A 24,605-nucleotide genomic window follows, 5' to 3' on the forward strand; every position below is an offset into this window, starting at 1 on the left:
TGTGCGTCGCCGTCCCGATGCGGTCATCACCCGAGGCGAACCGCGTCGCCGACCTTCCCTGCCTTTATCCACATGCAACCTCGAATCTCGACCGCTGACGACCATCCGGGCCCTACCAGGGAGGCTCGTCACTCCGATACTGTCATTTTTTGTAGGCAGATTATTGCCGAGTCTCGCATGTATCCCCAACCGCGATAGGAACCCAACAGCTTAGGGGCTGGCCGTCGCCATGCTCTCCGCATTCACGGCTCGGCCCATCATCGAGCTCAAGCAGCGGGACAAGTCCAAGATCGAGACTATCCTGGCCTATGGTAACCACTAATTAATGGATGCATAAGTCCCTAGAAGATGGCTAACAAATGGATCAAGGCGACCGTGTGCTCGTCGGGCTCAACACCGGTTCTCTTCGAATATATCGCGTGAACGAGTTTCATCCCCCCTCCTCGTCGAACGCCCCAACGAACGGCGCATCGGTCTCCGAGCCAGACAATGTTCCAACTCGGAACACCGAATCGGGCAGCCGGCCTCCCCCGAGTTCCCAGACTGCGCCGGCGACCAAACCCACTGATCTCCTCCGGGAATTGGATAAGTTCTCTACGCGGGCTATCGAGCAGCTCGCCGTGATCAAGGAGGCGAACACCCTCGTGTCCCTGTCCAATTATGCAATATCCCTTCACGACCTCCAAACCTTTGAGCCCATCGAGTCCCCGCTCCCGGGCACCAAGAATGCCTCGACCTTCGCGGTGACGAGCAACATCGTCAAGGACCCCGCCATGGGGATCCCTGAGATCATCTCCCGCCTGGCAGTGGCCGTCAAGAGGCGGCTGTTGCTGTGGTCGTGGCGCGAGAGCGAGCTTGGCCCAGATGTCGGCGAGATCGTGCTTGCTGAGTCGATCCGGTCAGTCACTTGGGCGAGTGCTACCAAGGTTGTCTGCGGAATGAATGGGGGCTACGTTCTGGTAGATGTCGAGACCCACACTGTGGAGGATGTTCTTGGACCTGGTACAATAAGCGGCAGCACAGGGGCCCAGGGTAGCAAGTTCGGCGCGGTCAGTGTTGCCGGTATGGGGTATATGGGCCTGGGTGGATATGTACCGAAACCGCTGTCGGCAAAACTGGCGGATGGCGAGCTTCTGCTTGCAAAGGACATCAATACCCTCTTCATCAATGACTCCGGCAAGGCCCTGACGAAGCGACAGATCCCGTGGGGGAGCGCGCCGGAGGATATTGGATATAGCTATCCTTACATCCTCGCGCTGCAGGCCCCTTCGAAGGGGACTCTCGAAGTGCGGAACCCGGACACGCTGAGCTTGTTGCAGACTATCAGCCTGCCAGGGGCTTCCGCGCTACACTTCCCGCCGCCCACCGTCAGCCTGGCGCATGCGGGCAAGGGCTTCCACGTTCTCAGCGACAGGGCAGTATGGAAGATGGACGCGACAGACTACGATTCCCAAGTAGATGAGCTGGTCAAAACCGGAAAGCTAGATGAGGCCATCAGCATCTTAAACATGCTGGAGGATGCATTACTCAGCAGTAAGAAGGAGACGTTGAGGGAGGTAAAGATGCAGAAAGCGGAACTATTATTCAAGCAGAAGAAGTATCGCGAGTCAATGGATCTCTTCAACGAAGATGAGGTCCATGCTCCTCCAGAAAGAGTACTCAAGCTTTTTCCCAGGAACATCTCGGGCGATCTCTCGAGGATTCAAGAAGACGGGGAAGACAGGGATGGTGAACCCGAGCATGAGGAAACCAACGGAAACGCAAATGGGGAAGCCTCAAAACCCGATACTTTGAAACCCGACGCCGCAGTCGAGGCTGCCTCACCCCAGAAAGGCGGGGGGGGCTTCGCAAAATACTTGATGGGGCACCGAAAGGCCCATCCGGAGACAGCGTCGATCGTTTCTTCCAGGAAAAGCCAAGAGGAAGACGACGCAGCCAGCACCAAGGGCAGCATCAAGGGCAAGTCCAAAGAGGAACAGGCTCAGGCAGAAAAGGATGCCATGGCTGCCGTCTTGGAGCTGAATGGTTACCTTGCTGGTACACGCGCCAGATTACAAAGGGAAATTGATCCGGCAACAGGGAAACTGAAGCCGCGAAAGTCCCAAAGCGGAACGACGGAAGAAGCTTTCAACTCTCTTCTAACATCGTCACAAGGCAAAGACCACAAGCAGCTAGAGGACGAGCTCAAGAACACGTTTAAAACGGTCGACACGACACTCTTCCGGGCTTATATGTATTCCCGTCCCACCCTGGCCAGTTCCTTGTTCCGGATACCCAATTTTTGCGATCCCGACGTGGTCAACGAGATATTAGTCGAGCACAATCGGTATAACGAGCTCGTGGATTTCTTCTACGGAAAGAAGCTCCATAGGCAAGCCCTACAGCTCCTCAAGAGGTTTGGAGCCCCAGAAAACCCGGACGAGGAGGCACCATCGCTTCATGGCCCGCAGAGGACGGCCATGTATCTTCAGAACCTGCCCCCGGAGATGATAGACTTGATCATCGAGTTCTCCGAATGGGTCCTTAGGAAAGACGCCAAGCTTGGAATCGAGGTATTTCTCGCGGACTCTGAGAACGCCGAGACACTGCCGCGGGACCGTGTCATCAAGTTCCTCGGTGAGATTGATGCCGGGCTCGAGGTGCAATACCTAGAGCACATCATCACGGAGCTGGGCGACAAGACGCCCGACTTCCACAACCGCTTGGTAGAGCTGTTCATACGGCACCTTAAAGAGAAGGCAAAAGATGAGGAGTGGAATGCGCTGATGGAGCGACTGATCCGGTTCCTCCAAGACAGCCAGGAGTATGGCCGCCTACGGGCGTTTGGGCTCATACCAAGAGCCGGTAAGGTGCTCAAGGGCCTGGCGTGATCAACCTTTTACTAATGAATGATAACAGATCCGGATTTCTACGAAGCCCAGGCCGTAGTTCTGAGCAGGATGGAACAACACAAACAAGCCTTGGAGATATACGTCTTTAAGATGGAGGATTATGAAAAAGCGGAGGAGTATGTGATTTGTCCCTGCCGACTATGACATCCTGTACTAACATGCTGCAGCTATTGCAACCGAATCTACAAGGCTCAAGAAGCCCAGCATACTCCGACCGCCCAAAGAAGCGCCGACTCCGCCGACGATGCGGAGGAGGATCCACAGCCATCCATATACCACACGCTCCTGACTCTGTATCTAAACCCCCCACAAGACCAGGCGCCAAATCCAGGTCCGGCGCTCGAGCTCCTCTCCAAGCACGGGTCCCGGCTGTCGGCGGAATCGACGCTCCCCCTCATCCCGGACGCGCTGCCCGTCGCCCAGCTCGAATCGTACTTCCGGGGGAGGATGCGCGCCGCCAACAGCGTCGTCAACGACACGCGCATCGTCGCCGGGCTGCGGAGGACGGGGCTCGTCGCCAGCCAGGCCCTCCTCCTGCTCGGCGACGGCACCCCCGGCGGGCAGGGCGGGAAGAACAGGCGCGTGGTCATCGGCGATGAGAGGGTGTGCGGCGTCTGCCATAAGCGGCTTGGTGGGAGCGTCGTTGCAGTGATGCCTGACAACAGTGTCGTGCACTATGGTTGTCTGGCGAGGGCGAGGTCCGGTGGGCCCGCACAGGTGGCGGGAGGATGGGGTCGGAGCAGCGGGAATGGGGTGTGAGATTAGAAACCCTGTGTGGTCCTGCCCGAACTTTTGCTGTTCATAGATGGGAAACATATACATAGCGAGGTGGATGAAGTTGGCTTGGCACTTGCACGTAGAGGACAATACCCGGCGCATGAGACTGTAGGATAATCTGAGCACAACGTGCAGAGTTTCGGATGGCCGGTGTCGGTCGTGCGAGTCGGGCCTGAGTATTGTTTCTTTGATCTAGTCGTCCTCCTCCTCCGGGACCTCTTCGCCGTAATTCTCTTCCTCCTTGGCCTCGTCCACGCCGGCTGCGCCTGCCTGTCCCTTCGCCGCGCCGGCGTCCCGAGCCTTGTCTTCCTCCATCCGAGCCGTCAGATCTTGGTTCACCTTATCTTGCATCTGCCCTACGGCCTTGCGCAGGTCCTTCAGATACTCGGTCCGGCTCTCGACGCTCTCGGAGGGAGGCGCAGGAAGGGACTCGGAGAAGGAGAAGTTCGCGTTCGTGGGCGACTGGTACGTGGCTGAGAGAGCGAGCCGCTTGCCAGCGTCGCCACTTGTCGAGTCGGCCATATTGCTCATTCGGTGCTCGCAATGGGGAAATTTTAGGAGAGGCAAGTCTGTAAGAGCTGGAGGGAGGTCCGATGAGAAACTTTATGATGGTCGGCATTAGGTTGACGGTGTGGGGCTCATCAGGTACCTAGGTACCTCCGGTTGAATCCCGTCGGGGTCCTTGGATCTGCGGGGTTCGCCACAGGGATGGGACAGCCCCTTGATGCGTGGGCGCGCTAATCACAAGTCACAACAAGCCGGGTACATGCCTACCTAGGCTCAATTAAGAGCAGGCTGATCAAGTGGTTCGTCGCTGACAGCCTCGCAGTAAACGTCCTGGAATCTGTGGCAGGGCTGCAGCAATAACCCTGTCAGCCCGTGTCTTCCACAAAAGCCCGCCCAGAGATTCGTAGCAGCAGGCCAAGATGTAAGGGAAATTCCCTTACAAAACCCACGACAATGCAGCCAGCACGACCCCAGCCCAGGGCCCCTGGGAGCTTCTCTCCCCTGACCGGAGCCACCTCGTCGACTACCGACCCACCACCCCCGAGACCGAGACGAATCGAGACGTCCTCAAGGCCCTCTCCCGACAGTTCCGCCCCCTTGGCAGTTATCAAAGCCCGCAGCCAAGCAGCCAGCCAGCAAGGCGGATCCTCGACCCCGATCTATAGCAGCTTCACCTCGCAAGCAAACAGCAGCACCAGCAGCCTCCAAAACTTCTCTCGCCCAAACGTATCACCAGCAAAGGCCGCCGCCAGGTCGGTTGCTGGGGCTCGCTCCTCAAGCGACATCCCTCGAAACCCCCCCTCGCCGCTGACCCTCCCGCCCACGACGTCACCCTCGGCGTCTTCCTTCGCTAGCGGCATCAAGGGGCACTCCCGCAAGCACTCGGCCACCGCAGGCTCGTTCGATTCGACGCTTCCATCGGCAAATACGTCGAACCTCCCACATATTAGCATGTCGCAGGCGCCGCCGAATATCGGGGCCACTGCACATCGTGAGCTCTCTGCCAGCCACATTGCGGCCCAAGCTGCAGTCATGCATCATCAGAGCCAACAGCAAGCACAGCAGCAGCAGCAGCAGCAGCAGCAGCAACAGCAGCAGCAACACCATGCTCGCCAGCGATCACAGACCGTACCTATGCCAGGAGGGGAGACGGACCTATCCTTGCTGTCAAACAAGCGAGGAAGTGGCGGCCCTCTGAGTCCGCCTTTGTTGAGTCTGACGGAGGCAAGCGCCCCCAGGGAGAGTGGGTTTGGGAATCAAAGCTATCAAAATAGTAGCCGTCTGGGAAGCTACAGCTCGGCGGCAACCACTGCGGCAAACATAGTCTTTCCCCGTTCCGGACAGTCGTCGCCGAGCCTCCCATCCCACAGTCACACTATGCCCCCTCCACCTCCACCTTCCAACCCAATCATGGCAGAGAAGCCAGCCAAGGCAGAGAAGTCAAAGGTGAAGCTCTTCTCCAGGCCGGGCAAAATCGGCACCAAGGGCGACTCAAAAGAGAAGCCATTGCCCAGCCCGAGCAAGATAGGGCAGGCTCTGTCAAGTCTACAGCGGAGCAACTTCAGCACCACAAGTCTTGACTCTACATCACAACAGTCCTTCTACAGCCAGACAAACTCTTCCACTGCCACAATCCGTGCTCTCGAGTCACCTGTGGTACAGGTAGAGAAAGAGGGGAAGGAGAAAAAGCACCATCATTTCCTATCGCGGCAGAAGCATAAACTTAAGGACAAGGACGACTTTCACCTTCCATTGTCTTCCGCTTCAAGCAACTCGAGGCCCACAGATCCAAGCGCGCCAAGCAGCCTCTACAACTTCAACCTCCCTACAAGTCCGGCGCCCACCACCACCAGCTTCAAGAGTATGTCGGGCCTCGATCTCCGACACGGCGCGCGGGCCCTGCGCGAAAAGAAGAAGGACGACAAGCCAATGTTTGATGATGCCGCTTCAATCTACAACGTGGGCAGCGAGTGGCCCGGACCGAGCAGCGTTAACTCCGCCTCGGGCGTGTCTGGCTCGTCGCTCTACCTCCACGAACCTTTCGACAGCGGGAAGTACGGGCTCAACGGCATGGCAGCTGACGATGCGTGGCCATATTTGAAGGCGAAGCTGCTCGTCATATTCGAGGGTGAAGACGTCCTTCTGCCAATAGAGGACTTGAACCGCATCGTCTCGCTCCATATCCAGTACTGCATCGCACGTCGGAGCCCGAATATTATCGTGGACGATCTCAGGGACCTACTCGCCACGGGGTTCGCGAGCCTTGATCAAACCCTGCGTAAGACGCCGGAGGACAGGCTCGTCCCCGCGCTGGTGGAGCTGTGGATCATCACATTCACGAACATCCTGCCGTATCTGCAATCCGTCTTCCTGCCTCTAGACTTGGAGTTCTGCGGAAACGGCTCCCTGCTCACCCGTGAGCAATCCCGCGATTTCTGGGGCGGCGTAGTGCCTCACACCACGCCGACCGAGGCCGCGTCCAACCAGGGCACCGGCCACGGGGCCGGCATCAATGTGGAGCCCGCGTCCTCGGTTCTGGAAGTCCGTTCCATCGCCCTGATATCATTCCGGGACATCGTCATCCTCCCCCGGTACGAGACGCTCAAGGGCATGTTCTCGCGCCTGTCGCTCGAGTTCCTCCCGCAGTCCCTCGCCTCCATGGCGCTGGCCTCGCCGATGCCGGCCCAGTCGCCCGGGTTCCAGATGCCGGGCCAATACCCGCTGTCGACCTCGCCGTCAGCCGACTCGACCGCGTCCTTCGGCCTCGGCGGCGGCGCATACGGTCCCCCCCGGCCGGGCACGGCCATGTCGCTCGACCCGTCGGTGGCCAGCTACAACTCGACGAGCACGACCCTCCTCGGCGACGGCTCGGCCGCCGGGAGCAGCAGCCGCAGCCGGGCGATCAGCAACGTCAGCTTTGGCAGCGACAACACGGGCGGCGGCGGGGGCGGCGTAGGCGTCCGGCCCTTCACGCCGAGCAGCGGCCTGAACGTGCCGAGCAGCGGCACCGTCGCGGCCGGGGCCGCTGGCAACCTGCGCGACCAGAACGTCGAGGACAGCAAGCAGGTCACCGACATGGTGGGTCGCATGCTGCAGTGCATGAGCGTGCTGTCGAACGTGGGCATCGCCGACGGGGGTAGCGACGAGGGGAGCAGGGTCGATGAGCTGAATAAGCTGCTCAAGCTGAACTGGCTGGGTAGGGGGAGGACGGGGCGCAACAGGAGGGGGATCGTGGGCGGGAGGGTGAGGAGGGCGACGGGGGGGACTGCTTAGTTGGGTCTGGGATTTTCTTATCAAGCGATGGTGCAACCGTTTTGCGGGACTGGGGGGGGTGGGGTGAAGAGGGATGCATGTACTTGTATGATTACAACGGGACACAGGTGTTACATAGCTGGAAGTGGAATCCGGCAGGCCAGGGAAAGGGGGAAAGCTGATCGATGCGAGTTGTCATGGAGTTTGGTGTCACGTTTCCTGCATGGTTGCAGGGAACTGTGTAGGTAATTACGGAAAGAGTGCACAAGGTAGCCAACATGGCGATTATGAAATAATATTTTGAACCTTCACCTGAATTCCTAAAGTCACAAGTGGATAATAGCATGGATGAGTAGAGAAATGGAACTTGAGTCTTGATTTTGGTCATGATTACTCTGAAATGAAAGTTTTACAACTGAACCGTCACGGTCGGGTCGGGTCAGCTGGGACGAATCAACGAAGGCGGAGTTTAAACCTATAACAGCTACGTTAGCAACCAATTCAAGGAATGAGTGGTAGACGTAGTGAAGATGACAGTAAGGGATTCGATAAGACATCCAAGGAAGTATTAGCCGTCACCCTCCCAGATAGGCTCTATGCGGGAGTCGAGTGGAAACTGCGAATGTTGGAATATATTTCATCATGTCGAAGTGTGTGTTGTGTGGTTGAGAAGCAAAGCAGCAGAAGGAAATTTTGAACTAACCTGCGATGTGAATTTCATGCATATTTCCTGGGTTAGCATGAAAATGTCAACAAGAGCAGCACAGTCAGACGGTGTGGTCAAGACAGTCGAGCAACGAGATCTAAATGCGAACGATTAGCGGGCTGACCAAACGATCCTGTTGGTAACACATTTTGAGGTTGCCAAGTCGCATATCTCCCAAGTCAGGTAAAGATACTGGCAAGTAACAGGCCCTCCCTGTCGGAGAGGGCCCGAGCAGACGGAATTTCTTCATGGTCGATTCAGTTGGGAAAAGAAGACAAGTTTATTCGTTGTCATCACAAAGAGGAAAGATATGCGAGAGAGGACGAGATGAGAGAGCGCGGCTTACCTGTAGTATCAGTATCCAGGCGGATCCCTGGCCAGAGTGGTAAGAGAGCCCCAAAGTTGGCATGAGAAGGTAGAAGCATCTGCATGATGTACGACCATCTTTCTGCAGCAGATCTCGAGCTGCGCTGTTGGTTTGGTTGGATGAGCGGATGGAAGAGAAAATTGCAAGGAAGGAAATTTTTTGGTCTCCATTGAAATAGGCTTTCGGCGGCCGGAGATATTGGTCTGGATTTTTCCGGTTCCGGAAGTTGGACCTAGGGAGCGGAGGTACCCGATCTCAGGCTCCACTAGGAGCAACGCTTCATTGCATTTTTATCGTACAGTCGGGGTTTCGCAGAACACGAATTAGGAAATTGAATATGCCGATGAGGTGTATCAGCTATCTATGTTCCACTACTAGCCATTTTCCTGCCTAGATTGTTGGGGGAAATCTCTTCTGCGCTCTCCATAAGCATCCCTAAGGAATTTACAGAATGCAAGATTGAGTTTCTTCGTCAGGAAGGCAGGCATCCATTCGCTCTCCGCAGGTTAAATAGAGTTTATGTATATATGCATAAGCTTTGTTATTGCGATAGTTTAGCCTTTCGCCGTCGTGGATAATATAAGAAGGGACCAGCCACCCCCAATAGGTACGTGTTTGCCCGGTCACAGTCGCAATTTTCCAGACCCACAAACCTTACAAATAAGGCAGCCCTGCCACCAAGCCACCACCCTACTCATTCTCTCTCACGACGGTATCCACGCTGTGGATAATCGACAGGCCGAGAAATGATGGCTAGCATGGGACCGTCATTTTCGCCGCATCCAGGCGGTATGCAACAGCATCCAGGAGCCCCTCCGGGCCATCCCATGGCCCAAGGAATGGCTCACAACCCAAGCCAGCCCGGCGCGCAGCCCGGAGGCATGCCTCACCAGCTCGTCGGACACATGGGAGTATCTGCCCCTGGAGGCCAGATGAACCCCTCGGCTCTCATGGGTGGCATGCCGCCCGGCGCTGGTGGGCCGAATGCCCATGCCATGCAGCATCTCAGTCCCGCGCAGGCTCAGATGTTCCAGACGCAGCACTTGAACCCGATGGCCTGTAAGTTCCGGACGCGCTTCTGTTGTCTACTCTCCCATGGTCTGATGCTGATTGACACCCGTCCGCAGTCAACAACCAGGCCGCCTTGCAACAGCAGATGCAGCAGCAGCAGAGACTCCAACAGCTACAACACCAGCAGCAGAGACAGTTGATGGCCCAACAAGCGGCATACGGCAATATGGGCGGCATGCCGATGGGGATTCCCATGCAGCAGATGTCTGCTCAGGCCCAGATGGCCGCCATGAGAGGCCGATTACAGGTAGGACTACTCCAATTGCGGTCGCGTCAATTGAAACGCGCTTTTCTGACTTGCGATACCAGGGGCAACCTCCGAACTCCCATCCACATGTAAGTTCGCCATTGCTCATCAGTCATACCACATCAATGGTCCAGGAAGTCGGCTAACTTGGAACTAGCCCTCCATGATTGCGCAACAGATCGCGCTCCAGCAGCAACACGTAGCGGCAGCGAATAACCAACTGGCGCAGCAGGGGGGCAACCCCAACCAATCTCAGATGAGCGCCCAGCAGATGCACCAAATAGCAGCGTTGCAGGCTCAGCAACAAGCAGCTCAGGCTCAAGCTCAAGCTCAAGCTCAGGCCCAAGCTCAAGCGCAGGCTCAAGCGCAAGCGCAAGCACAGGGACAACTTCAACAGCCCCAGAACCACCAGCAGCAGCCTGGCCAGCCCCAACAGCAGGCTGGGCAACAAGGGTCGAATCAGGGAGGGCCCGGAGGGAATGTCCAACAGCAGAACCAGGGGCAGGCTCCGGGGCAGGGCCAGCAACCAAATCCGCAACAACAGCCCCAAGGCCCACCTCAGACACCCCAGCAGCAGGCCATGCAACAACAGGTGCAGTTAGCCCAGGCACAACATCACTCAGCGGCTGTAGCTGCCAGCCTGATGCAACAGAAGCACCGGGAGGGGATGAAGGGGCACTGTCTTCTAAAACTCATGCAGTTTGGAGAGCATTTGAGCGGATTTCCGGTGAGCATCGTGTTCTCAAACCCGTTCCTCCAACTCATTGTCTAACCAGCCGGGCTTCTAGGGTTCGAGAGCTAGGGACGACTTATCATACTGGAACGACTTTGTCCACCGCTTTTTCTCCCCGAGGGGCATATTCCGACACGCAGTTCACGTAGTAAATGGCGACGACCCCACGGAAAAGCAGTACGAGATCACATATCCGGCACTGCCACGATACTTCCACACCCATTTCGATAGTGGCGTCAAGAACATGCAGTTGATTATGGATAAGGGTACCACGGACAAATCCTTGCCAGGAGACTGCCATTTTATCGAGAACACCAAAGCAAGTTTGGTGTACTGGTTCGAGGGTGGCTCACATGTACGATACGGCCACCACACACAAATCCCCTCGCTCTCCTGTGATGCTAACTCTCGGTGCAGTTGGTTGCTACTGGCACCCTCCGGGCTCAGTTCGACGCAGACCAAAAGTTCGAACTGTTCGAGTTCATCACGACCGGACATGAGGAGTTCATATCTCGGCGACTGGTGATCCAGGCCGCCAAGCCAGCCCACAATTGGGTTAAAGAATGGCATAGAGTCAACAACCAGGACAACAAACAATCTCCTGAGATGAGCAAGAAAAGCAAGGCACGGCAAATGAAGTCTCCGCAAACTGCGCCACCCGATCTTGACCTTCCGCACTCGGTTGTTACGCAAAGCGTGGGAATAACGGAAGCCGTCCATCAGTTTCTTGAGGTACTTACTCTTTGCGCGTCCCTGCGCCTTCACGTGATGTCACAGTAACTAAGTCCGTCGCAGGTGGTTGAGATCATGGGTCAAATGAACCCCTTGTTCGGGCTCTGTCAGATGAATCCGGGACTCAGGCCATATGAAGCTCTAGACCAATATGTCAATCACATCAATGTCTCGGCACAACAAAACGCTGTCAATGGGCAGCCCATGGGCCAGGTCGGACCTAGGACGCCGGCATTCGGACAATTCCCCGTAGGAGCGAGCCCAGCACAGGTCCACCAGATGCTGCCTGTTTCTCCACACATGGGCAGCCCGGCGCAGGGCCAGATGCAAGCACCAGGGATGCAACTTCAAGCAAGCCAGCAAGGGACCAGCTCGAGCGGGCCGAGCGCCAACACCTCGCCTTCCCAGAGCAATAAGAGGAGGCGGCCCTCGGCCGTCAAGAACGACGACGATACGGCCCCAACGCCGTCTGCAACTTCGACCCCACAGGTCAACGGTATACAGTCGAAGGGGAAACCGCCCACGCCAAGGATGCCGAAACGGGTCAAGGGCAACCCGTCATGAGCTCTGGAGTCTTCCAAGCTCTTCCAACACCAACTGTGCGGTTCTAATGTGCCACGTGGGTATCGCGGCGTCACCTCTCTGGGTTGTCTTGGTTGTTCTTGCGGTGGGAAGCATTGTATGTCGGTTTTTGGTTGCTGTTTTTTTGGTCGCTTCCATTATTTCTTTTCTTTATTTTGTCCCTTGTTTCTTTCCTTTCTTTTGTGTCTCTGGCCGGCGAAGGAAAGCATCTCAGGTGTCGGGCCCTGCATATACCCTTATTTTGAGTTGGGCTTGTGGCAAAGGCTTGCCCCGAACGGCCAATGAACAGGCATGCAAGCTGTGGCATGCAAGCTTCGGGCCGCACTTGTCCCTTGGCCAGTGTGCAATGGGGCAGGCCGTCAGGTTGTTTGCACTACCATGTTTTTATGCATTGGCGTTTTGGAGATTATCGACCCCTCCCCCCCTGTGGTTTTATGATGGACGGGTGGACGGGATTCGCGTGAAAGACGGGAGAAGAGTCACGTACGGAGTCTAATATGGCAACGGTTCTTGTTCCCTTACTGTGTAACATCAATACCACGCGCTCGGGTCCGGTCTCCGGCGTTCTTGTGTCTTTAGGTATCATTAGCCCATGTTTGGTTGCGTTTTTCTGGTACCTTTGCTTTGGTTTTATTATTGTGTGGATGGAAGCTCCGAAGGGAGAGGTCGGAGTGGCACAGAAAACAGGGCGAGTTAGCCAGCTAATGGCAGTAAGGAGAGGATAGCAACTGTGTCTGAATCAATTCTGGATGAAATTCACGCATCTTCAACTTTGAATTTGGAGTATCTATTTGAAAGGCCAATTTTGCCTAGGTGACCAGTCCTGCCCAGCTGCGTAGGCAGCGTGTTCCTTTGCGCAGCCTCCTCTTAGTCAAAACAGCAGCAGAGACGACGACGATAATGGCAATTATCGGGGTTGTAGTTGCAGACGAGGACGCACTGCCCACCTAACATTGGCTATTTGCTTGTAACCCGAACCACATGGCCGAGCCGAGCCCCTGATACCAGCTCCTCCACCCTCCTTCATTTTATCACCCCCTTCCCTCCCATTCAACAGTCCATTCTTCCCCGGAATACCAAGTTGACGGTGCCTCTAGGCGGAGAGTGCTTCCCCTCGCCATCTTTCCGTGCATCCCCGTCCGTCGAAGCGCTCCCGTCCTTCGAGTCCGGAGCCGGCATAACCGGCCTGTTTGGGTCTCCTCCTTTGCACCACTGCACCACGTGCTCGCCACGGCACTCAGATAAATAACCCGCGGAACCTTCGTGGCATCTAATTCTGCCAGATCGACACCACTCGAGCTCGCTCGTGGCAGCAACGAGCCACTCCAGGTGCGTCTGGGACTGCTCCAGTGCCAGGCGGGTGGTCTTGAGCGCTTCTCTTTGCGTCCCCAGCAGCCTCCACCTTGCTCTTGTCGCACTTGGGCCATAATCAACCTCTGGTTGTCCTCCAGTCGGTGTTCGGTGTTCTCGGCCTGCCGGATGAGGTATTGGATGTGTTGGTGTTGAGATCGCTGCATTGCAATGCAATCTTCAATGGTCCTTTCGTCCGGCGTGACAGGTGATAACTTGACTCGCTCTTCAAGGGCTGCACTGCCGGTTTGCATTTGATGTTTGGACATGCTGGTGTTGGCGTTTTTTGGACTCTTGTCCCAAGCGCCGGGTCGAGCATCGTCGTCTTGGAGACCAACGATTTCCCATTCATCATCAAGCGCCATCATGCCTCGTACGGCAAAATGGAATACGATGGATTATTGCTCCTTCCTTTCCAGAGCTCACTTATTACTCAGTCAACCGGTGGGTACGGGAGCAGCATCAAATATCTCTGACTTCTGCCCCTGGAGCCTTTGCACTCGTCCTTAATTTCTTTTCTGAAGTTTGATCGATTAATTGATTTTCTGGCTATTTGGAGCCACCGAAGTAAAAAGAATACCGTGATATTATGGGTAAGCTTGAGGTAAAACAAGCAGGGAAGTTGGAAGCGCAGGGTTGGGTGGCAGACGCCTCTGGCGGTACAGTGCAAACGATCTTTGTGCCCGCCTGCAACATACCGGACTAAAGGAGAGGGTTCCCTGTCAAGAACAAAGCCATGTCGGAGAAAACTGACGGTAGAGAAACCGTGCCAAAGTGTGAGGTATCAAACTGCTGGCTAACTTACTCTCTACCCTAGCTTCCCGAAGTAGTTGCTGCGGAAGAGACTCCAAATGCTCCACCAGGCCAGTATGAGTGTCTCGAGATCTATCAAAGGATAAAGGATATCATAATCTCGGAGTTTCTAGCCTGATGACAGGTCGAGGTTTCTCATACGAGTTGATTCACCGGCCTCAAGGCATACAAACATGGTGGTTATGCAAGTGCCATGCCTTTAGAGGACTTGGAACCTCCCTTCCCAACCCAGGCTGAAACAATATCCACAAGGTCACTAAGGAGCCTTTGAGCCAGAGAGCATCTCTAGGCTTTACTGCCACAAAATGAGCACTCTGAGATCTGAGATCTGATAGCCTGACTGCAACTGGTCTGCCTCGGGCCCCTCTTGCGTGACCGGGCTTCCTATATATGCCTTCCCACTCCTAGCAGTTCTGGTCTTCCCTCAAGCAAGAGCACAGGAATCACCTTCGACTCATATTCGCGGAAAACACACTTCAACAAACACACCATGATGATTGTTCTCGGGTTCTGGACGTTCATCATCTTCAACGTCGTCTTGCACATCGCGTTCGCCGTGATTGTCCACCTGTTCCTGTATGGCGAAGGCGGCATATTCCCGACTTCGGATGCCTGCCCCCCAGCCGAGTCCACCATGGACAGCTCATGGGAGGAGCCTCTCGAATCCGGCGACGAGGCAGTCGAGATTGTTGGCCCCGAGAAACCAACCATCGAGCATGCGGGTAATGACCTTCAGACAGCCAGCGGCGATGGCGAACCCCCCTCACAGAGCGAGCCCGGCACTCCACAAGGGGACCGGCCCGTCGACCAGGCCCAGGATGGTGCCCACGACGCGGACGGCCCCGATCTCTCCGTCGTCGTCGTCAGGGTCGGCAGTGACACGAAGCTCGGCTACCTATTCGAGGCCCTCTCCAGGAACCTATCAGCGGAGACGAACAACCACCCGGAAGAACAGGTCCCATCGTCGACCAACCAGCAGCACAATTCCGCCACGGCCGCCACCATCGGGGCACTCGAGATCCTCGGGATGGTCGGGCACGAGGTCCTGCCCGCACGCGAAGCCGACGATACCACGCTGCCCGACTTCGCGGATATCATCAGGCAGCGCCTGGGCGACTCGGGGGACCTGATCTGCGGCATGGTGATGCTGCGTAAGAGGGACGCGGACCGCAAGCTGTGGGGACTTGTGTATGAGCCACGCCCGGCGGACGAGACACCCGGCGTCCCCGACCCTTCTGAGCAGGCGGCGCGAGAGATCCCCTCGCCGGCCACGGAGTGACTGCGGCCCCGGGTGCTCGACTCGGAGACGGTCGGCTACGGGAAGGCTTGTTGGTGGTCAGGCTTGGATATGTTAGTAGTGGCCGTGGAGCGGTTGTCTGAACCGGCATGGGGGTTGGGTTGGGCTGGGTTGGGTTAGGGGATACTGCCTGTTATTGGGGAATGGGCTCAGTGCCGACATGCAGGTTTAGGATGTTGTCCAACTTTGGAACCCACGTATCCCTTACTTCATTTCATCGTCACTGGTCCTGGGCGACCGGAGACAGGGGTTTTTGGCTTTTCCTTTTCTTTCAGTGGTTGGTTGGTTCCTACACATGGAAGTGATGAGTTGGCAGATTGAATGAACCGTAACACTTCCACACTCGTATGGTGCAGAACTAGGGACTGTCATGGACAAGTCCATACTTCCAATTCTATCGGCTGTAGGAAGCTGGTGAAACAGGGTAGGCAATAATACGACTATGGTTGCTAGAAATGTTAATCGCAATGGCAATCTGCCCCTAGTCGAGACATAGAGGACTGAGGTCGTAGTGGTCCAGGCGCTTCCCGGGTGTTCCATTTGGATGAATTTCTCACGAGACAGACTGTCATTGAACAATACACAGCAAGTAGAAAACTGTGTAGGAGCGATGGTCAGGAAGAGAAATTCGTCAACTCTGTCTGCCCATAAATTTCAAGCCGTTCAGAAGGGGAGCCATGACCCGGACGAGAAGGATACCCCTTGTTGGGACCACGACGAGACAGAGGGGGAGACACGGGTGTGGCAAAGAAACGTTGAATCCGATATTCCCAAGACATTAACTAGAATGCCACCACGTCGGAGAAACAAGACAGGATCGGATCTTCGCCCAGCCAAACCAGACTCAGTGCTGACGATAATCTATTCCTCCCCGTGCCTCTTCACCCCAAACCGGCCAAAGCAAACATGAAAACGATGCTTCCGGTAAAGCCCATCCCTGCACCAAATGATCAACGAGAAAGACCCAAACGCCCCGAGTAATCTGTACCAAGGAACCTAGAGTGTCGCGCCATCAAACAGAGGTCATTTAAGCAGAGTCGAACTCGCCGAACGTGTTCTCGCCGGAGTATGTGATGTAAAGGAAGCTAGAGATACAAGTTAGCAGGGGGATCCAGACGCGTTTGACGGGACTTGAGAGGGAGCTCTTACCCATCCTCGTCCTTGTGCTCCTCGTAAATGCTGCTCATGAGAGCGGCAGTGGGCGGCAGGACTTCATCGACGAAGATGAAGATGGCCTTCTCGGGTGACAGCTTGATCCGCTTCCTGATGACGTAGACAAACTGACCGACGGTCAGGTCGGCGGGCACCAGGTACTTCTTCTTGTCGATAGTGGCGATATCACTCTTCTCGACCTTCTCGCATATGACCTGTGAAGCTGGTTGTTAGCCCGAGATACGGAGAGTTGGTTGGAGATCGCCCAGGAGGCGGTCAAAGGGCGGCTGCGAGGCTGGGTTGAAAGTGATGGCTGGGTGCGATAGCTTGTAAATGGTATGCTTCATGGAGCGTCACTTACCGGAATACGGTCAGAATACTTCTGGCGAATACGCTCAGCCTCAGCCTTGCGCTTCTCGAAGGGGTGCTCGTCCTTGAACTTGCTTCGCATCTTGGCGGTGACTGGGATACGGGTTGTTCGGGTTGAGATGAACAGTTGGCAGTGGCGCCGCAGGAGAGATCGAGATAAATAAACGATCCCTTACTGTGAGGAGAGTGATGGAAGCCGAGGAGTTGCAATAGGTCTCGTTCTGTGGATGATGTGGGATGGAAGAAGGTCAACGAAGAGGGAGGTTGCCTGGCAGTGTTGCCGCCTTGAGCTTGATGTAAGTAAGCTTGGGGGAGGAGGCGGGGCTGTCTTAACACCAGGGAGATGACTAATTGGAGGAGACCAACGCTGTTTGAGGTTTAGCGCATCCCAGGCCGGTGACCGACCGTTGTCACAAATATGCTTTCACGTGGTGTCGTCATCTGAGCCAGCCTCAGCTGGACCGATGACAGCCACCTCAGTTACCTACCTAGGTACGCCGCTACGTTACGTACCTGCAAAGTAGTCATTCCGTTTCGCGGTATGACTCAGCAATGAAGGAAGCGGCGTCTACTCTTGGTCGGTACTGTCCTGTCAGGCCGTCCGAGAATCCGCAATGGCTCGACCAAGGGGTTCTTATGAACCTCGGGAGACAAATATGAAAGTCATTCCACTGGGCTGACCATTTGCAGTCTTGCGACCTTTCTCCGGCGTTGTCGACCGGGAGTCGCCTGGTCAGACCCGCCCGCCCTGGCGGGTACCCTAGCGCCAAACCTACTCCGAGTTGCCGTTTCAATGATCCAGAATTTCGGAACATTCGATTCTGGCAACATAACCTGGACTTCGCAATGGCGATTCCTAAGAAGTGGCCTCATGTCTGCACAACGAGATAGTATCGACTGATCATCCTTTTAGCTTAGTCTTTTATGGTTTCCCTCGGAGCTTCCCACTGCGACTATTTATAGACTCGTGTCCAAAATGGCCTCCCGGCGTTTGGTTCCTCGACTGTTCGCTCAGTGCAAGTCGCAAGGCCAATTGACCAGCTTAAGAGTCTCAACCCTCTCTCCTTCAACTCGGCGTGGATTTAGCGCCTCTTCGAGCTCCGGGTTCTCGTCTCGGAGCAGTCGTGCATCCCTTGGACCCTTGCGCTGGACCGCCGCTCTCATCGCTGTGGCCTCTCCCTTGCTGTACATGATGGTATGCCCCCCCGGGTCAAACATGCTCGTCCCCTACTAGATACGGTTGGCTCACTGTGTGCTCCTCTACAGGCTGTCGAGAAACCCCTCCAACTTGACTCTCCCACGCTCGCCGAACGCGACGTTCAGCTGAAGCGCGAGCGGCCTGTGACTGACTACTCGCCCATGCGCCTGCGCATGGAAAAGTTCGTCAAGGAGCAGCAGCAAGAGATCGTGCGAGCCCTTGAGAAAGCGGACGGGACAGAATTCCGTCAAGACGAGTGGCAGCGCCCGGAAGGCGGTGGCGGCATTACCTGCGTGCTGCAAGATGGGAAGGTTTTCGAGAAGGCTGGAGTGGGCGTCAGCGTCGTCTACGGCACCCTTCCGAAGCCGGCGATCATGAAGATGCGCGTGAACCACAAGAACCTGGTGGAGGGCACCGAAATCCCTGACAGCCTGGAGTTCTTTGCCGCGGGGCTCAGCCTGATCGTCCATCCTCGCAACCCCATGGCGCCCACCGTCCATTTGAACTATCGATACTTCGAGACGGCAGGGCCGGACGGATCTCCCGGGGCCTGGTGGTTTGGTGGTGGCTCTGACCTGACTCCGAGCTACCTCTTCGAGGAGGATGCCACCAACTTCCACAAGGCCTTGAAGGACGTCTGTGATGCACACGACGCGACATACTACTCCAAGTTCAAGAAATGGTGCGACGAGTACTTCTACAACAAGCACCGGGGCGAGAGCAGAGGGGTCGGTGGCATCTTCTTTGATGACCTGGACGAGACTGTTGCCGACAAAGAGAAGAGCTTTGCCTTCATCCAGGATGCTCTCAAGTCCTTCCTCCCATCGTATCTCCCAATTGTGGAGAAACGGAAGGATATGTCATTTACCCCCCAAGAAAAGGAATGGCAGCAGATCCGGAGAGGAAAGTATGTCGAGTTCAATTTGGTCCACGACCGCGGCACTGCGTTCGGTCTGACCACACCTGGCGCCAGGGTTGAGAGTATTCTAATGAGCTTGCCGTTGACGGCAAGCTGGAAGTACATGTATGAACCAGAACCGGGTAGCAGAGAACAGCGTCTCGTAGACGTTCTCAAGACCCCGAGGGAATGGGTATGAGCGCGATGGATGGAGTGGCGGCTCCTTTGTACAAACATACCTAACTATCACTTCGGATGTACTCTATAATACTGGGACAACTTGGCTATTGGAATCTGGAGAACAATCATAAAAAGTCGAGGTGTTTCAAATGCCCGAGTTGTATACAGTTTCTAAGGTATTGGTTGATGAGAAAATGACAAAGTTTTTCTAAGTCATAGGTTCTGACGGTTATCGCCCACCCTCATTGCTTCTTAGCCTCATCTCGCACTTGAGATAAAACCAAGTACCTACATCCATCCTCGAATTCAGAGAATAAAATGGTCATCCCACATCCAAAAAGCGCATGACATCCAAGGGCTATTTGTCAAATGGCCCGGCAAAAGAGTCACTCGAGAGCAAATAATGCTATACAAAGATGGCCACACTACCCCAGCCAAGAGAGCTGCTCACCTCTCTCATAAACTCGATAAGCGACATCCCCCTCTCGCAACCCCGGCCAGCCAACGACCAACCAGGTAGAGAGGAGGAACCCTTCCACCCCCTCAGAGCCGTCCCCATCTCCCACCGCCACCTCCTCACCACCCTCCACGTCCTCTTCCCCACCCTCCTCCTCCCCGCCCTGGACCTCCTCGACCGCGGCCTCGTCACCCGCCTCGTCCTCGAGGGTGGCGGCCGTCCCACCATCACGGAGGACCAAGACGGACCAGGACCCGGGGCCCCAAAGGGCACGTACGTCGTCCGGTCGGCGCGGTCGGCACACCCGCACCCGCACCCGCACCCGCGACGACAGCATCAGCAGCAAACCACCACTCCGGCGGGTGCGGGGAGCGGGGCGTACGTGGCGCGCCTCGGCGCCTGGAACTGCACCTGCGCGGCGTTCGCGTTCGCGGCCTTCCCGACGACGGGGGTGAGCCGCCCTGACAGCGACGGGGGCGGGCTGGACCCGCCTAACGACGATGGACCCCGGTGGTCGTTTGGGGGCATGAGCTTTGACGGCAGGGTCGGCAAGGGCGAGGGCGAGGGCGATGTACCGTGCTGCAAGCACCTGTTGGCCTGCCTGCTTGCGGAGCGGTGGCAGGCTGCGCTGGGGAGCTACATGGTGGAGAGGAGGGTGGGGAGGGAGGAGATGGCTGGTATTATTGCGGACGTGTGACTCCCTCCTGCGTATAGATAGGGAGGACGAGCTGGGCGTGATGATCAACGGACCAAAGAGGAGCTTGCTATGATGGGGATAGCATGCCCAGCCTATCAAGTCTCGGGGGTTAATCCCAGGGGTAGCAGGAACGTTCAAACTCCTAGGTAGCATTACTGCAATTTATACCATTCTGCGCCCCTTTCCTTTAGACGCTTGTTGTCGCCCGAGGGCGCAAACGGATGCTGTGCCCGGCTGCTCAATAATGCCTGCCATGGAACGCCAGGCCGGTAGTAATATTAACACGCCCAAGAAATCTCTACCCTTGAGCCGTCTATCGTGAGCCCTCGTACATCGATCGCCCCGCGCCTCTTTGCCTGCCTATTTCTTCTTCTCCTTCGACCCCTCCTTGTCTTTCTCGCTGCCGCCTTCCTTCGCCTCCCCGGCCACGCCATTCACCGCACCGGCACCGTTCTCCTTCTTCTCGCCCTCTTTCGCACCCTCTTCGCCCTCTTTCTTGGCCGCCTCTTTCTCCTCCTGCTGCTGACGGTTCTGTATCTTGTTCTCAATGAGATCATGGAATGCGGTGATAGCACGGATTAGACTGCTGAGATAAATGGCCATGAGCTGGTCGTTCGACTTGATGCTCATGGCATAGCTGAGCTCGGAGTCGGCCTTGGTTCCGGTTGCGCTCGGAGCCGAGCTCGGTGTTGCCAGGTTTGGTAGGAGATTGAATACATCTTGAAGATTGCCTAGGATGGCGTGATTTACGGGCAGTTGGCCGTCGAGGACCTTCTGGAGGTAGGCATGGATGTCTCGCAAGCGGAGGTGCAGACCCTGGAGGGACTGAAGCTGGTTTGTCAGACGTGTGGAGAGCGTGCCGACAGCGACGTCACGGATGTCTCGTAGGAGATGCTCGACACCAATCTCCTCGGCTTCCTCGGCCTCGATAATGGAGGGAGTGTGGACGAATGTCTTGGAGGTGGTTGTTCCATCCTGTAAAGCAGCAATGTCAGACTAAGCGTTCTTCGACCCAGTACGGTTACGGTCCTCGATCGGGAGGGGCGGAGAAGGACGTACGTCTTTGATTTCCTCAACGGCAAAGTATGCATCCGTAGGCACACCGGACTCCTTCGGTTGTACATCGATGATGACCAGGAGTGGATTCGGCGTATACCGTTTGAAGAGCTCGTTGATTTCGAGATCTGAAGCCCGGAGCTTTGGGCCCGAGTGGTACCAGCCTATCAGCTTCTCCCGCGCATTGATTTTCTTGAACATGTCGTTCATAGATTCAACGTAGTTGTGGTCTAAGAACCATACTGACGGGTCCTTGTCGTCCTCCTCGAAGGGCACTGTAAAGAAGCAACCTGTCAGCTGGCATATTGGAGCGGTGGAGGGAAACCTGGGAGCAAGAGCATACCAGCAAAGCTGTTCGACACGCGCACATTCTTGCCGTCGTTTTGACCCAGCAACACACCGACCACTCGTTTGCTCTTCGACTGCTTCGTATCAGTTCGGTTATAATGATCAACAGCGGAGAGAAGGACGAGGGGAGCAACGGAGACGCTGCGCGTAACAAGAGAGAGGGTTTCTGCGGTAGTGGCAGGCATTTTTAAGAAGCTGGATATTGGGTATCAGAAGAGAATATCAGCTGTTCATCGGAGGTGAGGATGGGAGACGGTGATTCTTGATGAGGCTGCGCGTTTGGAGGTCGAGTTCCCTGCCGTATTGGGCTAGGTAGGTAGCTGGCGGCAAGGCTGGCGGGCCAGGCACTACCTACTTACTGCCTCGTAGGCCGCAGCAAATTTACGCAATCGGAACAACCTCCTTAGCGGCGGAAGGAGCAAGGCGCTCGAGCCAATATCCGACCGTCACCGCGTTGTAGTGCATGTGCACAACTATACATACCTATGCTAGTGCGGGTACCTACTAGGGCGGTCTTGGTACCTTACCTAATTATTAAACTTTTCAGAGCGCGGCTGGTGAAGATCGTCAAGCTTCGGACGGGCGGGCGAGCTCTGGATGGCCTATACTACAAACGTATAATACCTCACCTGCCTGGCATCCAGAGTCTGGAAGCTCAAGGTAGTTTCCATTAGTCCAGGCTGTATAGTCCTGCTTACAGTACCACAAGATATAACTGTAGCAAACGAGTACCAGCTCGATTGGACGTGGGATGAGAGAATATACCTAGTTGCCTGACTTCCAGGTTGATCGAAGTCCACCGTCCATCTATCCGCCCGGATGCCCGTGACATGCATGCTTGAGCGTTGTGAGACTTTTGCAGTGTAGAATCAGAGTGATGCTTCGGCAGTACGGACGAGGCAGGCGCGGAAATATGCAGGCATTACAGTGGAGAAGAAGCTGGAGAAGCCGAGCAAGTACCACCGGTTACAACTGCTTGTAGCACAGCAAGCTTGAAGGTCCCGGCTAGAGGCTGTCGCAACCTGTTCCCTGCATTACCTGCGCCAAAAATCTCCCAGCCAAAAATTCCTATCTTCAACCCGGCATTTCATCTTGCAACATCTCACATTTCACCACCGTCCTGCGGTCAATTCCTCCTCACCTCTACCCTTCTTGCATCTTCCCCCCCCTCCTCTTACCTTCTTCCCCTTCTCGACTGTTTGCGCCTTGGCCGAGCTCTTCCCGCGCCATATAGCTCAACATGGGTTACCTCGAAGATGAAGTCAAGCGCCTACAGAATGTCCTGGATAGTGTCGAGGGCCGGTTAAAGCGTCTGGAGGACCGACAGTTCGGCAGTGGCTCCTCGACGGCCGAGACGGTCCGCATGATACTCATTGGCCCTCCCGGTGCAGGTATGTGGTCGCCATGCTTGTTGGCTTTTACTACCGTGAACAGGCCGAGGCTAAATCTTGAACGTGATGCGACACAGGCAAGGGAACCCAAGCACCCAAGATCAAGGAGAAGTTCTCCTGCTGTCATCTGGTAGGTCAATGCCACTACCCCGATGAGCCTTTTTCGTGCACTCCTCGCCCAGCTACTAACACTGTTCCTCCCCACTATCACAGGCTACCGGTGACATGCTCCGATCCCAGGTTGCCAAGAAGACACCACTCGGCCGGGAAGCCAAGAAGATCATGGACCAGGGAGGTCTTGTCAGTGATGACATTGTTATCGGCATGATCAAGGAGGAGCTGGAGAACAACCAAGAATGCAAAGGAGGGTACGTTCACAGCCCCCCTCCCGTTTGCTACCCCCACCCCTCTCCGTCAGGGCCTAATCTCTCCCTCTCTTGTCCCCCGCTCTCTGTCCCCCCCGAGGAACTTTGCTAACCTCCCGGCTCCCTCAGCTTCATCCTCGACGGTTTCCCCCGCACGGTGCCTCAGGCCGAGGGCCTCGACGCCATGCTCCGCGAGCGCAAGCAGAAGCTCCAGCACGCCGTGGAGCTGCAGATCGACGACGGGCTCCTGGTGGCGCGCATCACGGGCCGGCTGGTCCACCCGGCATCGGGGCGGTCGTACCACTCGACCTTCAACCCGCCCAAGCAGCCAATGACGGACGACGTGACGGGCGAGCCGCTGATCCAGCGGTCCGACGACACGGCCGAGGCCCTCAAGAAGCGCCTCGACACGTACCACAAGCAGACCGCCCCCGTCGTCGACTACTACCGTGGCACCGGAATCTGGAAGGCCGTCGACGCCTCCCAGGAGCCCGGCCAGGTCTGGAAGAGCCTGCTGGCCATCTTCGACGGCGACAAGGCTAAGGCCGCCGGCGCCGGCAGCGGCATTCTGAATAAGCTGACGCATCACTCTTAGTGGCACTGATATCCTTATTACTCAAGAGACTGGGTTAGGTTTCGAGTGGCCGGGGCTGCAAAATCTTGCCCGGCATGACTTGGCCAAGGGGGGAATTAAGGGGGGGAGGGTCTGTGAATGCTGGATTGCTGGTCACTGGTCGGTTCCTCCGTCTTTCTTGCCTGGCTAGGTAGGAGTGGAAATGGGTCTGTCTGAACGAGCATGACAAGGGTGGAAAGGTGGAAAGGTGTGAGGGACCGGCGGATTCGGGCGCTGTCCTCCGTCACTGGGAATGGAGGCAAAAAAGTGACTGACATGTATAAGAAACAAGCCGTGGCTGGTAGAGTTGTCGCCACCCGTGTTTTATCTACCCCTTAACCACGAATGTATTGAAATTGACGCAAAATCAGAACCTCGAGATTCCACGATGGGTGCCATTGCGGGCTTTGAGGTTACAGGGGCTCTCCACTATGCAGTCTTCTTTGACTCTGAGTTTGACCTCGAAGACTACCTAGATTGCGTGGGTAGGGTTATTGTAGACATCAACCAGTCAAGTGTCGGTGCACGACGCAGAGAAAATGCTAGTTCGACATGT

At 56.0% G+C, this 24,605-nt stretch overlaps 11 protein-coding genes across 11 annotated transcripts; 7 read left to right on the top strand and 4 right to left on the bottom strand.

The window, feature by feature from the left end:
• Positions 1 to 7: 7 nt before the first annotated feature.
• Positions 8 to 3,893, top strand: QBC33DRAFT_522850 (uncharacterized protein). The gene is made up of 4 exons (XM_060426570.1): positions 8 to 311; positions 370 to 2,844; positions 2,899 to 3,007; positions 3,059 to 3,893. The coding sequence occupies exons 1-4, from the start codon at positions 230 to 232 to the stop codon at positions 3,648 to 3,650; spliced, it is 3,258 nt and encodes a 1,085-aa protein (XP_060289127.1). The 5' UTR covers positions 8 to 229; the 3' UTR covers positions 3,651 to 3,893.
• QBC33DRAFT_554356 (Gon7 family protein) lies at positions 3,861 to 4,190 on the bottom strand (the record flags this gene model as incomplete). Its single annotated transcript, XM_060429502.1, has 1 exon — positions 3,861 to 4,190. One exon carries the CDS (start codon positions 4,188 to 4,190, stop codon positions 3,861 to 3,863), a length of 330 nt encoding a protein of 109 aa, XP_060289128.1.
• A 1,049-nt stretch (positions 4,191 to 5,239) lies between these two features.
• QBC33DRAFT_522854 (HbrB-like-domain-containing protein) lies at positions 5,240 to 7,738 on the top strand. The gene has a single exon (XM_060426571.1). The coding sequence runs from the start codon at positions 5,310 to 5,312 to the stop codon at positions 7,446 to 7,448; it is 2,139 nt and encodes a 712-aa protein (XP_060289129.1). The 5' UTR covers positions 5,240 to 5,309; the 3' UTR covers positions 7,449 to 7,738.
• A 2,109-nt stretch (positions 7,739 to 9,847) lies between these two features.
• QBC33DRAFT_33842 (LIM-domain binding protein-domain-containing protein) lies at positions 9,848 to 11,882 on the top strand. Its single transcript, XM_060423731.1, has 5 exons — positions 9,848 to 9,907; positions 9,976 to 10,545; positions 10,607 to 10,906; positions 10,969 to 11,283; positions 11,347 to 11,882. The coding sequence occupies exons 2-5, from the start codon at positions 9,982 to 9,984 to the stop codon at positions 11,845 to 11,847; spliced, it is 1,680 nt and encodes a 559-aa protein (XP_060289130.1). The 5' UTR covers positions 9,848 to 9,907; positions 9,976 to 9,981; the 3' UTR covers positions 11,848 to 11,882.
• A 796-nt stretch (positions 11,883 to 12,678) lies between these two features.
• QBC33DRAFT_33712 (uncharacterized protein) lies at positions 12,679 to 14,051 on the bottom strand. The gene has a single exon (XM_060423711.1). The coding sequence runs from the start codon at positions 13,581 to 13,583 to the stop codon at positions 12,897 to 12,899; it is 687 nt and encodes a 228-aa protein (XP_060289131.1). The 5' UTR covers positions 13,584 to 14,051; the 3' UTR covers positions 12,679 to 12,896.
• Positions 14,052 to 14,518: 467 nt separating this feature from the next.
• Positions 14,519 to 15,307, top strand: QBC33DRAFT_615462 (uncharacterized protein; the record flags this gene model as incomplete). The annotated part of the gene is made up of 1 exon (XM_060432633.1): positions 14,519 to 15,307. One exon carries the CDS (start codon positions 14,519 to 14,521, stop codon positions 15,305 to 15,307), a length of 789 nt encoding a protein of 262 aa, XP_060289132.1.
• A 1,045-nt stretch (positions 15,308 to 16,352) lies between these two features.
• QBC33DRAFT_554360 (autophagy protein Atg8 ubiquitin like protein) lies at positions 16,353 to 16,928 on the bottom strand (the record flags this gene model as incomplete). Its single annotated transcript, XM_060429503.1, has 3 exons — positions 16,353 to 16,410; positions 16,475 to 16,692; positions 16,839 to 16,928. The coding sequence occupies 3 exons, from the start codon at positions 16,926 to 16,928 to the stop codon at positions 16,353 to 16,355; spliced, it is 366 nt and encodes a 121-aa protein (XP_060289133.1).
• A 488-nt stretch (positions 16,929 to 17,416) lies between these two features.
• QBC33DRAFT_33849 (Coproporphyrinogen III oxidase) lies at positions 17,417 to 19,344 on the top strand. Its single transcript, XM_060423732.1, has 2 exons — positions 17,417 to 18,041; positions 18,113 to 19,344. The coding sequence occupies exons 1-2, from the start codon at positions 17,823 to 17,825 to the stop codon at positions 19,139 to 19,141; spliced, it is 1,248 nt and encodes a 415-aa protein (XP_060289134.1). The 5' UTR covers positions 17,417 to 17,822; the 3' UTR covers positions 19,142 to 19,344.
• Positions 19,345 to 19,538: 194 nt separating this feature from the next.
• QBC33DRAFT_554362 (uncharacterized protein) lies at positions 19,539 to 20,276 on the top strand (the record flags this gene model as incomplete). The annotated part of the gene is made up of 1 exon (XM_060429504.1): positions 19,539 to 20,276. The coding sequence occupies one exon, from the start codon at positions 19,539 to 19,541 to the stop codon at positions 20,274 to 20,276; it is 738 nt and encodes a 245-aa protein (XP_060289135.1).
• Positions 20,277 to 20,636: 360 nt separating this feature from the next.
• QBC33DRAFT_442454 (26S proteasome regulatory subunit rpn-8) lies at positions 20,637 to 21,865 on the bottom strand (the record flags this gene model as incomplete). The annotated part of the gene is made up of 3 exons (XM_060424186.1): positions 20,637 to 21,251; positions 21,336 to 21,607; positions 21,676 to 21,865. 3 exons carry the CDS (start codon positions 21,863 to 21,865, stop codon positions 20,637 to 20,639), a joined length of 1,077 nt encoding a protein of 358 aa, XP_060289136.1.
• A 786-nt stretch (positions 21,866 to 22,651) lies between these two features.
• Positions 22,652 to 24,234, top strand: QBC33DRAFT_33885 (adenylate kinase-domain-containing protein). Its single transcript, XM_060423736.1, has 4 exons — positions 22,652 to 23,071; positions 23,149 to 23,201; positions 23,285 to 23,439; positions 23,566 to 24,234. The coding sequence occupies exons 1-4, from the start codon at positions 22,921 to 22,923 to the stop codon at positions 24,029 to 24,031; spliced, it is 825 nt and encodes a 274-aa protein (XP_060289137.1). The 5' UTR covers positions 22,652 to 22,920; the 3' UTR covers positions 24,032 to 24,234.
• Positions 24,235 to 24,605: the final 371 nt, after the last annotated feature.

This window comes from Phialemonium atrogriseum, assembly GCF_030411735.1.
Source record: "Phialemonium atrogriseum strain 8032-3 unplaced genomic scaffold QBC33scaffold_1, whole genome shotgun sequence".
Lineage (NCBI taxonomy): Eukaryota > Fungi > Ascomycota > Sordariomycetes > Cephalothecales > Cephalothecaceae > Phialemonium > Phialemonium atrogriseum.